This window comes from Apteryx mantelli, chromosome Z (assembly GCF_036417845.1).
Source record: "Apteryx mantelli isolate bAptMan1 chromosome Z, bAptMan1.hap1, whole genome shotgun sequence".
In the NCBI taxonomy this organism is placed as follows: Eukaryota; Metazoa; Chordata; class Aves; order Apterygiformes; family Apterygidae; genus Apteryx; species Apteryx mantelli.
This window is the reverse complement of record NC_090020.1, coordinates 32,573,904-32,587,101: the sequence shown is the minus strand read 5'-3', so window position 1 is coordinate 32,587,101 and position 13,198 is coordinate 32,573,904. Positions and strand designations below refer to the sequence as shown.

The window sequence follows — 13,198 nt, the reverse complement described above, 5'->3', positions numbered from 1 at the left end:
CCTAAGTGAAACAAAGAAAGCAACAGGGAAGTTCCCCAAAAGCATCTCATTTAGTCTACTGTCTTGAACTTCTCAAACTTTTACACTTAACATTTAAATTCTGAGATTTAATGTAACCTGCTGGCAACAACTGGTTTAATAAATAAATTCAAGCTATTTTATTTTAAGGTAAATGTTTGACTAGGATTTGTTTTAATAAACCAACTCAAGGCATGAAAACAAACCAGCCAAGATGATGTGTATTTTTGTAACTGGGAATAGAATCTGCAGTTGATTTAAATCACTTGTTAGATGAAGGTGCAGATTTTCTCACATCATTTGGAAGAATTCAAAGAAGTTTTTTTCTTTTTTTAAAATAAAAAGGCGCCAATCTTCAACTCGAAGTAAATTACTATTATTAAATCACTTCAAGTTAATGCTCGTTTAGGCCAGAAGAAATGCATTTCATCTGTTCTCCAGTGCCTAGCTGTAATCTGCATAAAGCAAAACCACACAACTAGAGAATCAGGCTGGCATATGCTTTAACATTAGAGTTGAATAACAAAGTATGCTGTGACAATTAATTCAGTTGGGCTCTTTCCTCACAGGTCTTTAATCATTTACTCAACTGAAACAAACCTATGTAAATTTACAAGGCGAGTTATTTAATTCTTTGCATTTGGCCACTTGAAGAGATAAAAAATAAAAGAAAGGAAAAAGAAAAAAAACACTTTACATATCAGAGAATTGGAAAAGGTCATCTATGCAATAGGTGAGCTATAATTAAACACAGTAGTTCAATACCCATATTCCATTTACCTTATTAGTGACATCCAAATTACAATTTGCTTCACAGAGTGCCATCACAATAGGAACATTCCCATCTTTGCAGGCCACATGCAGAGGAGTGTTGCCGTGTCTGTCTTGGAAATCTACAAAACATCCTTGACTGATAAGAGTTTTAACCACTTCCATTTGACATCTTCTTACAGCAAGGTGTAGGGCTATGTGCCCATCCTGAAATCACCAGACAACTTGTAAGTAAGATTTTAATAATGCAAAAAAATTGAAGCATTTTTCAGTCACGATCATTTCATGGCAATTGTGTGCATTTCTCTGACTCAAGAATCACAATGTTTTTTTCCTTTGAGAGTGAAGGCAGGGAGATGCACAATATCTGTCAAAACAAATCAACTATGGGATGAAAGCAGATTTATATGAAGCTACTGGGCTTTGCACTGGAATGAATGAAATGCAAATAAACATTCTGTGCTGATGACTTCCTTAGGGAGTGGGAGAGTGACCAACAGTAACCACCAGTCAAGTATCTTAAACCACTGTAGTGTTTACTGACAGAAGTTAGTGATGCAAAAGTCACACCATCTGGTTAGGGATCAATAGTTTTAGAGGCAGAGCTTTCTCCCTCTGTGGAACAGCTTAGAGTGACAGTGACCAGAAAAACAAATTTAATTTTTTAGGAGCAGAAGCATTTTTCTTGCTTTAGCAACTATTCAAATGTAATGGCAATTCCATCAGGAATAATGCTAGCTATAAGGACAAGCATAGCATAAGTATAAACAATAAAATGCAAAGATTATTCCTTGGGACCACATTCAGAATGACAAAAAATGGTTCTGAATCAACTGGAGTTATTTTTAAATAGTTGGAACGTAGATTACTGGTATTAGGTGTGATTTATCTGACACAATGGGTATCAAAGGCAAACAATTCATTTTTTCCCCTCTTAAGTTAATAGCTTGTTGGCAACTCCAGCACCCAGTGTTCCTGCTATTCTCTACAGAGATTGTGTTGCTCATAAAGTGTTATTAATTAATAAGTTGATAATGCAACAGTAAAAACCCAATCATGGAAAAATAATCACTCATCAACTTTAAAGACTACTGGAGTCATCAATATCCTCCTTAGAACCACTCAGAAAACCCATGTCATAAAAATAATGATGGCTTGCAGCACTCGAATGAAGAAACTCAGAGCTACAGCTCTGTGACACCTGTGATCTCTGGACATAATTCCTAACTAAAAACAACTCATTCACCCATTACTAACCTTGTCTGTTGCATCAAGGTCAGCTCCGTGCTCTGCCAAGCATTCCACAATATCATGGTAACCCCTAGCAGATGCTGTTAGGAGAGGAGTCTCCCCTTCCTTGTTTTTAATGTTCACATTACAGTCTGCTTCACAAAGTGCTTTGGCAACAGAGTAGTAGCCGTGCCAAGCAGCACAATGCAGTGGTGTTTCTTCTTCCTATCAACACAGATTAGGAAAATACAAAACAGCTGAAGCCAAATGCTAGCAGAAACTATTCCCCAGCTCAACTTAGAAATACAGGAAGATATCAGGAAAGAAAAAAGACAATCTATTAAAGTAAGCCCTATAAAAAGATGTGGTAATTTCTAATGCTGACATTCTCAAAGTGAGGATAATTCCTGTTGATATACTCAGTGACTGTGATAACTCACCAGATTTTCATCACTATCTTGATTCCAGGATTCCGTATTTCTAACCATAAAGCTATCTATGCACAATACCTGGCATGTTAGCAATACCAATTTTGATGTTTCTGTGCTGCTAAAGATAACTATTTATCTTGGTTCTTACTTGAAAAGGTATCCTCCTTCATAAGCAGCTTCTACATCCTGTGCGCTGAGAGACTAATACAGTGTTTAAAATGGATCACTCACCAAGGGGATCTAAATCCCACTAGACTTGCAGATTGAGGCACATCACTGTTTACAATGTTCAAAGCACATCTAAATGATTTTTGAGTGTAGGCAGTGACTTAGGTACTTAGAAAACTGAGTCATCTACTGTCACATTAAGACAGGGCTTTGAAGCTGTGGGCATTTTGAATTAGTTCAAGTTCAGTTGTGACTGTTTGGTCTTTGAACCAAGGAAGCTTCAAAACATTCACCTTCAATCCTCCTGTGCTTCATAACAATTCTGTAGATCATCATTCAGGCACTCAAACGTTTTATAAAAATAAGGTATGGAAAACATTGCTTCTGTAGCTCAATGCAAAGCAGAGAGAATTTAAAAACAGAAAGAGTCATTCTGTTAAATTCTGAGCAATGGGGTACCTTTTTGTACTTGGCAAATATTGATGATGATGCTATTGATGCTGGTATCATCAAATGATTCTGCAAAAATCTGAGGAAAAAGTAATAGCCAAACAGCACCTTCTGGGGCCTTTTAACCTTCTGCTGCTTAAACAATATAAAGGTAGTCCTGCAGCACACAGCATTTTGAAAGGCTGGTGGAACTCAAAGAGACAATGGAATCTCAGTGAAATATGGGTTGAATGATTTTTTTTCTTTTTAAATTAATGTTCTTCCTTCCTGTTTTCCCATAAGAGTTTCCAGTTCAGAGCTGACAGGTAGGATTAATTTTTCTTCTTTATAGGAGCCCTCCTGCAAGTTCATCTTCCAAATGAGAGCTTTACTTTTAAGGAAACTCCATGACTCAAAAACAAGCTGAAGTCAAGGTAGTAACTAAGAAAAAGCATTAGCTGAATTCAGGATACACCACCCATACCTTCATGATGCACAGTTCTCTTCATTTTTAAGCTTTCATTTTCAGGAGAACCTGTGTTTTATAAGTACAGCTGTGGCAGTTTCATGCACCACTGTTTTTGAATAGTCTTCATCTATTAAAAGGTATAGAAACCTCCATAATTCTATTACTTCAAATTCAAACATGTGTGAGGCAGCAAGGCAAGACTAGAAGTTTCGACCACTAACGCTAAAGCTGTATTTGTTTAAGAAAAATAGAAAGTGGCTATAACTCACCTTATCTTGAAAGTTTGGATAGGACCCAATACTACAGAGAAACTGAACCACATCCACATGTCCATACCGAGCTGCAACATGGAGAGCTGTCTCTCCAGACTGCAAATATATAACAAGAACATTCCAGTGTAATTCATACATCACCCATAGATATACACCACCATGCACAGTCTGAATGCTTGTATGTGGCATGGGGGTCCAAATACCCCTCCTCTGTACCTGTATCCTCGTGTCCCAGCTGTGGTCAGCAGAGATCTCCAGCTAGCACACTGTTGTACACTACAAGTGTAACACCATCTGACAGGGAGTTTCTTCAAAGGCCTTCCTTTTTCAGGACTTATTTGTTCTGAATTTACTTTATTTGCTCAAGATCACAGCCCCAACACAATCTCTCAGCAATAAGAGGAGGCAGCTGGCCGAGGGAGCACACAGCGCATTCAATGAGGCACTGAAACAGAAGTCCTATTTCTATTCATACTATTTTTCCTCTCTTCATACCTACACACTTGGTCCAAGACTTTGGTATATCCTCGCATATTTTGGTCACTAAATGTAATTATTTACAACCTGATTAATGATTTTGTTCCAGTGATATGAAAAAGAGATGGTATTTTTATTAAAAGAGTAACCTCTTTTTTAATAGCCCAGTCAGGATAAATTGAACACTAATTTTGCTAATATGCCTTGCACTGATTCCCTGACCAACTACATTTCACAAGCATAACTGCCTCTACATTGGAGCTTTGGCCAGTATAAAAGTATTGCTAAGGTATACGATTCTAACAGCAACCAATTTCTAGTGCCAACATTACTCAAGTAACACTGCTGAAGACAAGGTAAATGCTCATCAGCTATAAAGTGTTAAGCTTCATTATAGTCAACTTAATAACAGTCAAATTTACTTGTCAGACAAAAGTGATTTTCAATCAAGAGAAATGAAAAACAGAATCATGATTTTACCTTGCGTTCCAATGTGAAACCAGTCTTCATGAGAAAATTAATTTAAGTTCCTACTTTCCCACCTACCCACCATGTACTCACCACATTTATATGCATACTTGTTTAACATTTGTCAGAAAAATAATCAGTACATGCAGCTACTTAAAAGCTATGTTATCAGAGCCCTAAATGTCAGCTTATAAAACCACACTAAAAAAAGCTAGTCACGTTCTTGGGATTATGGCATAGTTGAAAAATCATTCCAGTGGCAAGACCTCTCTCTTTGCTAAGATGAAGCTACATACATATTAAAAAAACAAACAAACAAACAAACAAAAACCTATCTACATGAAAGATGGAAAGTTTTGTTCTTACCTTATCCTTGACATCCAAAGGACAATTATTCTCATTGAGAAATTTCAGCGTTTCTACATGACCATGTCGAGAAGCCCAGTAGATTGCATTAGATCCAGCCTGTCCAAAATGTTTGTTTACATAGGTCAAAAAATTTAGAATCCTAATTTTAGATTTTCCTTGAGATATACATGCACATACATGTACACAGGTACATTGAACAGCTCAGATTCATCACAGTAAATGTGAGCTAGTCAAGCTACGGCTTATATCAGAATCTTGATCAACAACAACAACAAAAAAACCCTCTGTGCAAGGATAATTAACAGATCTTTACATCTTTACATCCTCTTCCTCCTTGCAAGGGCATTTTTGAGGAAAGAACAGTCACAGGATAAAAACGTTTATGTTACATATTTTACCATCTACTAGCTAGAGACGCAGACAGTGGTTCAAGTGATTTGCTTTAAATGAGCTCCAGATGATTATAATAGTTTTTCAAAAAATGCTTTTGCAAAGCATACCCTCTTGACACTTACGAATTTTAGTAACAATAGTCTATATCAATAAAATGTGCATTTATTATTCCATTCTGTACTAAATAAAGTTTACCAGTGTGTTTTAGGGCAATTACTAATTTAAATTAATCAAAGCAATTTTATAAGCAAGAACCACATTTTAAAGATCAGTATTGCTCAAATTCAGCTAATAAAGTGATCAAAATTGGAGGCTATGCAATAGCAACACCTGAAATTATTAAAAACTTGCTTTTGTCTTTTTGCTATGGAGGACACTGGATAACTTATGTAATAGACTACAACTCAGACGTTTTCATGTCCTGTACAACCTACTCTGATGTGTTTGTTCTCTGCTAACTGTACTGAAACTCAAGAACACTTATAGAATGGTGTCAAAGTAGAACCCTGACCTTATCTTGAACATCAATACGGGATCCACGCTTTAAAAGCAACTGAAGCATCTGAATATTTCCACAGCCAGCAGCGATTAATAGAGGAGGTGTTCCATGCTAGTAACAAAATATAAACAATTTTTGAGGCATTAAGGAAGAGGGCATGTTGTAGAGAAAATTATTTATCCCCTGGAGCAAAGAAGTTTATTGCACTCCAATTTTCTATACTTCTGGGATGAGGTCACATTTACATTTACTAACCAATATGCTACACATAAAAAACAAGTTTTTCAAGGCAGGAATACTTACATTAAACTCTCATTAGCTCAGTTTGACAAGGATGTTCCCCTCTACAGTTCCTTTACATGTGCATTTTAAGGCGGAGTACCTAGAGAACTGGTCACAATACCTCACAAACAAACCACTAGCAACTTACTAGAAAATTACACAGAATTGTAGCAGTAAAAGAAAAATCCACTGGTAACTTGAAAGGTTCAAGATCTCTTCACAGCAAAAGAATAAAGGCTTTAATTTTATAGCACTCTTCATCAGTATTTTTCAAAATACTTTATAATAAAGGTCAGTATAATCATTCCCTTTTCACAGAAAAGTGAAAAATGGAGCAGAGATGATATATCCAAGGTCAACCAGCAGAGCAAGCAACAGAACTTTAGTTTCCTGGTCTCAATTCTGACAACCAATTTAGTACAGCAGCAGCAAACTGAAATACTTTAGTAAGCAAAATCACTGCAGTTCTGAAACAGATGAACAGCACAGTCTAATATAATGTTGAGATAACCAGTTTCTGCAGAATGGGGCACCTTTTTTTGACAGTGCTTCACAAAGTCAACTTTGGCAGTATGATTATCCCCACACAGTTTTTAAAAGGCCTCTGAAAAAGAAGGAAGTAATACCAAAATGATAGTAATATTCAGCCATCCTTATCTGCCCTAAGAAACAACAACTGCAAAAAAGAAGCAAAGGCCAATATTTAATATAGTACAGCTCTTGAAAACAGATTTGATTGCTACTTTTCTTTTGGAATTGCATTTGTCAAGGCCTAGGCAAGAAAATGTTTTGGGCTCCATTTTCAGATAGTTTGAGAAGACTGAACGCAAAACACTTTAGTAAGATTTCCCCTGTAGGAAGACAGAATTATTTCCCATCCACTTGAAATGAAGAAAAAAAAAAAAAAAGTCAAGTGTTACATTTCTACTTTACAACTCCATTGCTCTGTTCAACAGGGTGAGAGATAGTCCCCCACCCACCTCAGCACAGATCCATACTTTACCTTGTTGGGTTGATTGACATCATAATTTGTCAGAGATCCCAGAAGGTGCTGTAATCCAGGAACATTGTCATCATTGATGGCATGAATAATAGCTTTCATCACAAATGAATCTTCCTCATCCTTGTAATTAAATGAGAAAGAAGAAAAATTATTAGCTTAAAAGAAAAAAAAAAAAATCCCTATCTCAACACCTGCCAAGACATGGAAAAAATTTAAAAAGTAAAATTTTCAGAGTCTTGCAGAACCTTTCAGCTGCAAAGATATAATCCTTCCTGAAAGTATATGGCTAAAATGTATGTGCTATTTGAAGATCCAGCCCTTTTCTAGTACAATGTTTCACTCTTCTTTACATATGAACCCATCATTTATTGCGTGAGATTCCAGACAGGGTTTTTCTTTATTAGGCATATAAGTTTCTTCCTCCTAGGACTTTCAACCATTTGCATAAAACAAAACTGACTATGTTTATGTATGTGATAGGAACACTAAAAAAAAGGTACACAAATATAAAATGCAAGATCAAATTTTGAGTTATTCAGGGATATGCCACAGCAGAAGTACTTTGAACTTAACTGTCGCCTATACAAAAGGACCAGTTATGAACCTAGAACTTTAGTAATGGGCCTAAATACCTTTGCAGACATAACATTATTCTTCTTCCAAGCACTAAAATGTCAAAGAGCTGAAAGTCACAGAAGCCAATATTTGCGTCATTTCTCTCCCCTCTCCAGAGGCTACTGATTTTTTAGAATAATACTGGCATTAGGTTACAACAGGGATGTGAAATGCTGATTCAGTGTTAAAAGGCATAGTGACAATTGACAACCCAGAGTGCATGGCTGGGGGAGGACAGGGAGAACAAAGAGTGTGAAAGCAGAAAGATAAGAGGAGGAAAAGTGAAAATAAGAGGCTGGAGTTGCACAGAAAGGACAAAAGGAGGATATTACAGATAAAGGAATTTTTTTCAAAGCCTTTTTTAAGTTTGATCCTACTATTGCCCAGAAAAGATAAGCTTACCCAGCTCTAAATATATTAACATATATACTTGGATGATCACAGAGAATTTGTGAACCATGTAGTAAAACCTGAAGAGTAAGCTAATAAGAATGTTTTTGGATTTACAAGCATTTCTAATTACCAAGCACACAACTATTGCCCCTGACTACTTAAATCTAGTAGACAACATAACACCACAAACTGAGACCGGCCAACTCTTAAAATTTCCTCCTTTAATAACTGCTACCTCTGTTAATACTCTGAAACATTCTCTGTACCTAGGAGTGTGTCAAGTTCCCTGAATAATTTTGAATATTTTAAATTAAAAGAAAAAAACCCCCTACGTTATGCTACACAGTACCATGAAAAATTCAGTTTTTAACTTTTTCACATTATAATTACTACAGAACTAAGGCTCTGCATGAATCGAATTTCAAAACCAAGATAAATTAAATTCGGGTATTAGTTATCAGGCTCAATACAGTAATTAACAAAATTCTAAGGTTTGTATTATGCAGAAGATCAGATTATGGATAACAGACTTTTCTAGCTTAAAAACCTATTTCTTCTTATATAGAAAAATAATCAATTATACCCACTTACAATAATCCAATATTCATGTTAGAATTATTTCACAAGCTGTTAAGTTTCAGATGTATTAAAGCACTCTAACCATAGAAATATATACTTACCAGAGTATCGTCACTCCTAGCAACACTCATGTTACTTCTGGACAAGAAAGATCTTGATAATCTTTGGCACAAGGATATTAAGCGCACTGATTGCTTTTTAAAAATAAGAAGAGAAAAGCTATATGTAAAAAAAAAAAAAAACCAAAACAAAATACTTGTGATAGGATGCTACTGCAGAGATTTTAAAGGAATACTGTCATATTACCCAACACAAACAAACAGGAGCATGATTTAAACCTTCCCCCTCATCTCCCTTTTATTCACCTTCAATTTCATCTGTATTTTTTAATGAAAACAGGCTATTTCTATACACTAGCACAGCTACATAATTTTTTTGGATCACTTCTCTTTCATAAAGATGTTCAAATCCATAGCAACATAAATTTGCATTACATCCTCTTCTCCAAGTCTGAAATTTGTTAAAAATACTTAAAAAGGGGGGATTTTAAAGTAAGTGCATACAGAAAACCTAAACCAAGCATAAGTTAGCTGACAGCATTCCTTTAAGTGCTATATTACAACAGCAGTTTAAGATATTCCTAGCGCTACCATCTTGTTTTAGGGCAGCAGACTAATTTTTAAAGTTTATAAACATAATTGATCTTCACCTAACACAAACATTAAGTTTTGGTGTAAATGTACTTTTTAGCTGGATATTTTGTGCTATTGCTCCATGACTTAAGAAAATCATCCTATTTCTTGGCTTTTGTGACAATGCATTTATCTCCTTTGCCAATAATACAGCCCTCTGTTGGCTCATGTTTCACCCTCCTCATGATAAACAGATTTCTCATACAATTGTCCTGTCCTTGCTTAGTTTCAGTGTGAATCCCCTAGTGTGCACACTAAAGAAGTGGAGATGTCTGTCTTGATGAACAGCTCCTTGCCCAGGCCCATGCTTTCAGCTAATGCCATGCACCATTTCTGGAAAGAGTAAATGATGCCTTCCTCTAAACAGGTTTGCAGTCTCAGACTGAAAATCCTTTGCAGAAGAGATGGATTTTTTTTTCTTGTTCTATTGAATGGTTTACTGGAACAGTTAATTCTGTGAGGCCTGCTTAAGGGATGTTTGATTTACTCAGATTACTGTCACAAAAACATGTGCCTATATTTACAAATGCTTTCAGTCTGCAAACATTACCAAGACAGATGATGACAGCATACAACTAGATGCATAAAAAAAACAATCCACACACAAGCATTTGTACGCAACTCATAATGAAGAAGTTTTCTCCCTTAATACCATACTCAAGTACCTACTAATTTATTCCAAATTAACACAAAAATAGGTTCCTTCTTCCTTCTCCTTTACTCTGAAAGACACTGATCAGTGCCAAAATGTTTCCTCTACTCAATAAAGAGTCTGAGAGTTTGTATTTCCTTTAAATAAAAAAAGAGTGATCACAAATGTTTGTTTACGTCTCCCCAGACCAAGTAGTGCTATTGTAACTGTATGTTGCCATCATTTTGAAGACCTATTGAATGACTTACTTTCCATTTTCGTCGTGCTGCAAACTTTTTAAATTTCTCCATATTCACTGCAGATGCTTTTCTGCTAAGTGCTTGTTGGGTGTCTTTAGGCTATGGGCAAAAGTAAAAGAAGGTCATTGCAAAATATCCCACAATTACAACCACAACTTTCATAAAGCACCTTCCTGTCTCTAAGTCTTTCTGCCCTTCAGTGATGACTTCCATTTACATTATAATAATATTATCATACTGTCATAATAAAGTAATTGTAAGCACACCATTTTAACATGCACAGCTTAGTGGAGCATGCAGCCAGAATACCTTGAGAAAATACCCTGAAGAAAATCCATAACTGAGAATGTTGCATGCAACACTATTTTTTTTCTTTAGCTGTAGCTTACTGAATTTTGAAAGCTGTTCCAAAAAATTGTAATTGCATCCACCGTTCATTAGATATATGGCACGGAGATGGGAAAATGGAACTAAGTTTTGTGGATTCCCTTACTTCTAGCAGAGTGGTCTTGAGGATGACAATTTTATTTTCAGAGTTCAGGGTTAATATAATGAATTATTTTCCTTGCTGTTTGCCTTAGCAAAATATGAAGCTAATGAAATGAGACAGTGCTGTTGACTATCTCATTTGTATGTTTTTGTTTCAAAGTGGCCTTTCAAAAAGGTTTCAAAAGGAAACTTAACACAACCCCCCCCCCCCAACAGTCAATAGAGCATTTGGCTTTGTCCTTAACTTCCCTCTCTGGCAGAGGTTTTGGCTATCATTACCTAGGCAAATCTTATCTTCCAGGAAAATATCCTGTCTGATTTTAGATGCTGTCCAAGTTATTACTAGTCTCAGTGTGATCAGTTGGACAGGTTGGTAATTTCTCTCTGCTGGGTCCAGACCCCACTCCCCCTGCCTCCAAAAGACCATCCCACCTATTTCTGCAGAAACCTCTAAGACCGTACCCTTTAATCTTTCTCAGACTAGTACCACGTACCAGTTTCCAGTAGAGTATATCAAATTTTGCATTACATGATCTGGGACTTGGAGTTTGGAAGGCCCTACAAACTCAGTTTGACAGAGATATTCAGGTGAAGGCAGTGATGGGAAGAGGGGAAGGAGGATACGAGCAGTGGTATTAGGAAAGGATGTCTGGAAAGTTAAAATATAAAGGAACATGACAGGGTACAAATCAATGTGTCTTGTTCCAGGAGTGGAAGCCCTGGGCTCTGAAAGACAAACTCAGACAATGCTTGCTCTAGTGGTTTAAAACATCATTACCCCAACTGCCTGCTTTACATTGCAGCTGTTCAAGATTGCGCCATGGAAAAGTCATCAAAGCACAATGGGTACCAATACTCCTTTCAGTCAAATCTGTAGTTTGGCATATCGGTGTTTAAGTGTTTGACCCAAGATGCTGGCCTATGAACTGGAGCAGCTGTGACATAGACACATATTCTGCTTATTGGTTCTCTGAGAAATGGAGAGGTTTCAAACACTCACGGCTGTTCTTTTACTGAATAAGAGTCAACATCCCTAAGGCTTAATTTCTAAGAAAATGAACTACTAGAATGAAATTGATTTATAATAGATACAGATACACAGGACTGAAGTAATCAAGATACCAGAGCTTAACAAGTCACTATTTATCAGCTCAGCAGTGGTAACTTAAACCAAACCTCCAAGAGAAAGTGCACTCCCAAGACTGGGGAAATTATTGGCACTGAAAAGATTTACTGTTCACAACTAGAAAGTGATACGCAATTGATTACATTAAATGATAGGTATACTATGCACGTATTAAAAAGAGCGGTCTCTTTTCTCTTTCTCTCCTGCTCAACTTAGCTGCACCACAACAGTTTGATTCACACCAACCACTGCGGAACCCTTAAAAAGAAATGGATCACTGCCCCACATCAACTGCTTTCTTTAGTCTAAAGAGGAAGGAAGGAAAGAAGAAATATGACCCTTTTGTCCTATCTAAATAGGGAGATTAGAAGATGACAAATGTAAGTGAGCAGAGAGGAAATTGGACTGGATTCAGAAAATGTGTCTTTGTCAGTACAATGCTTTCTGAACATTAACTTCTCTGACTGAGCATGATTTTAATCTTAATAATGGACTGTAGTACTTGCCTACCACTAACCAACATGGACGATATCTTAATGAAGTCCATACTCTGCACTTAGGAGTTTACATACAGATAGCTCTCTGAAACAGTAAGATCTATTGAACAGATATGCTAATTTTTCTTTTGAAGGTTTTGTTAAAAAACTGAAAAAGTGTAATATGAAATAAAGACTGATTAAAAAACAGGATAAGAGAGAACATATTACATACTAACCTTGATCCAAGGATGCAGCAAACTATCTTGAATAGTCATTCTCTTCCTTTAATGGGAGAAAAGATATAACTATTTCAGGTAATAAAAGTTACATAAAATACATAACACTATATATTTAATAAACTAACATTGCAAAATATCATGTAATTTGAAACACTACAGATAAATCAGAGTGCAACAGCAGATACACAAGAAGAGAAATAACTCACTTTGGATCCTTGACTAGAAGTCTTCGTATAAAATCTTTAGCTAGGGCACTGGTATTACTGAAGAATTCTTCCTCAAACTCATAGTTCACAGCAGACACATTTGCTAATGTTTCCTGTTTGGTTTCTCCAAGAAATGGTGATGCACCACTTAGACTGCAGAAAGACAGAACATTCCTCTCATTACATGTTGTAATACTGCCCTTTCAACCC

The 13,198-nt window shown here is 36.2% G+C and overlaps 1 protein-coding gene across 4 annotated transcripts in view; it reads right to left on the bottom strand.

The window, feature by feature from the left end:
- DAPK1 (death associated protein kinase 1) overlaps positions 1-13,198 on the bottom strand; it is a 96,332-nt gene that overhangs the window by 23,133 nt on the left and 60,001 nt on the right. For all 4 annotated transcript variants that reach the window (XM_067315319.1, XM_067315321.1, XM_067315320.1 and 1 more), the window contains 10 exons: positions 12,989-13,141; positions 12,780-12,825; positions 10,459-10,548; positions 8,968-9,060; positions 7,280-7,399; positions 6,007-6,105; positions 5,100-5,198; positions 3,786-3,884; positions 2,047-2,244; positions 799-996 (listed from right to left, as the gene is read on the bottom strand). In XM_067315319.1, the coding sequence (XP_067171420.1) occupies positions 799-996; positions 2,047-2,244; positions 3,786-3,884; positions 5,100-5,198; positions 6,007-6,105; positions 7,280-7,399; positions 8,968-9,060; positions 10,459-10,548; positions 12,780-12,825; positions 12,989-13,141 (1,195 nt within the window). The remainder of the gene's footprint in view (positions 1-798; positions 997-2,046; positions 2,245-3,785; positions 3,885-5,099; positions 5,199-6,006; positions 6,106-7,279; positions 7,400-8,967; positions 9,061-10,458; positions 10,549-12,779; positions 12,826-12,988; positions 13,142-13,198) is intronic.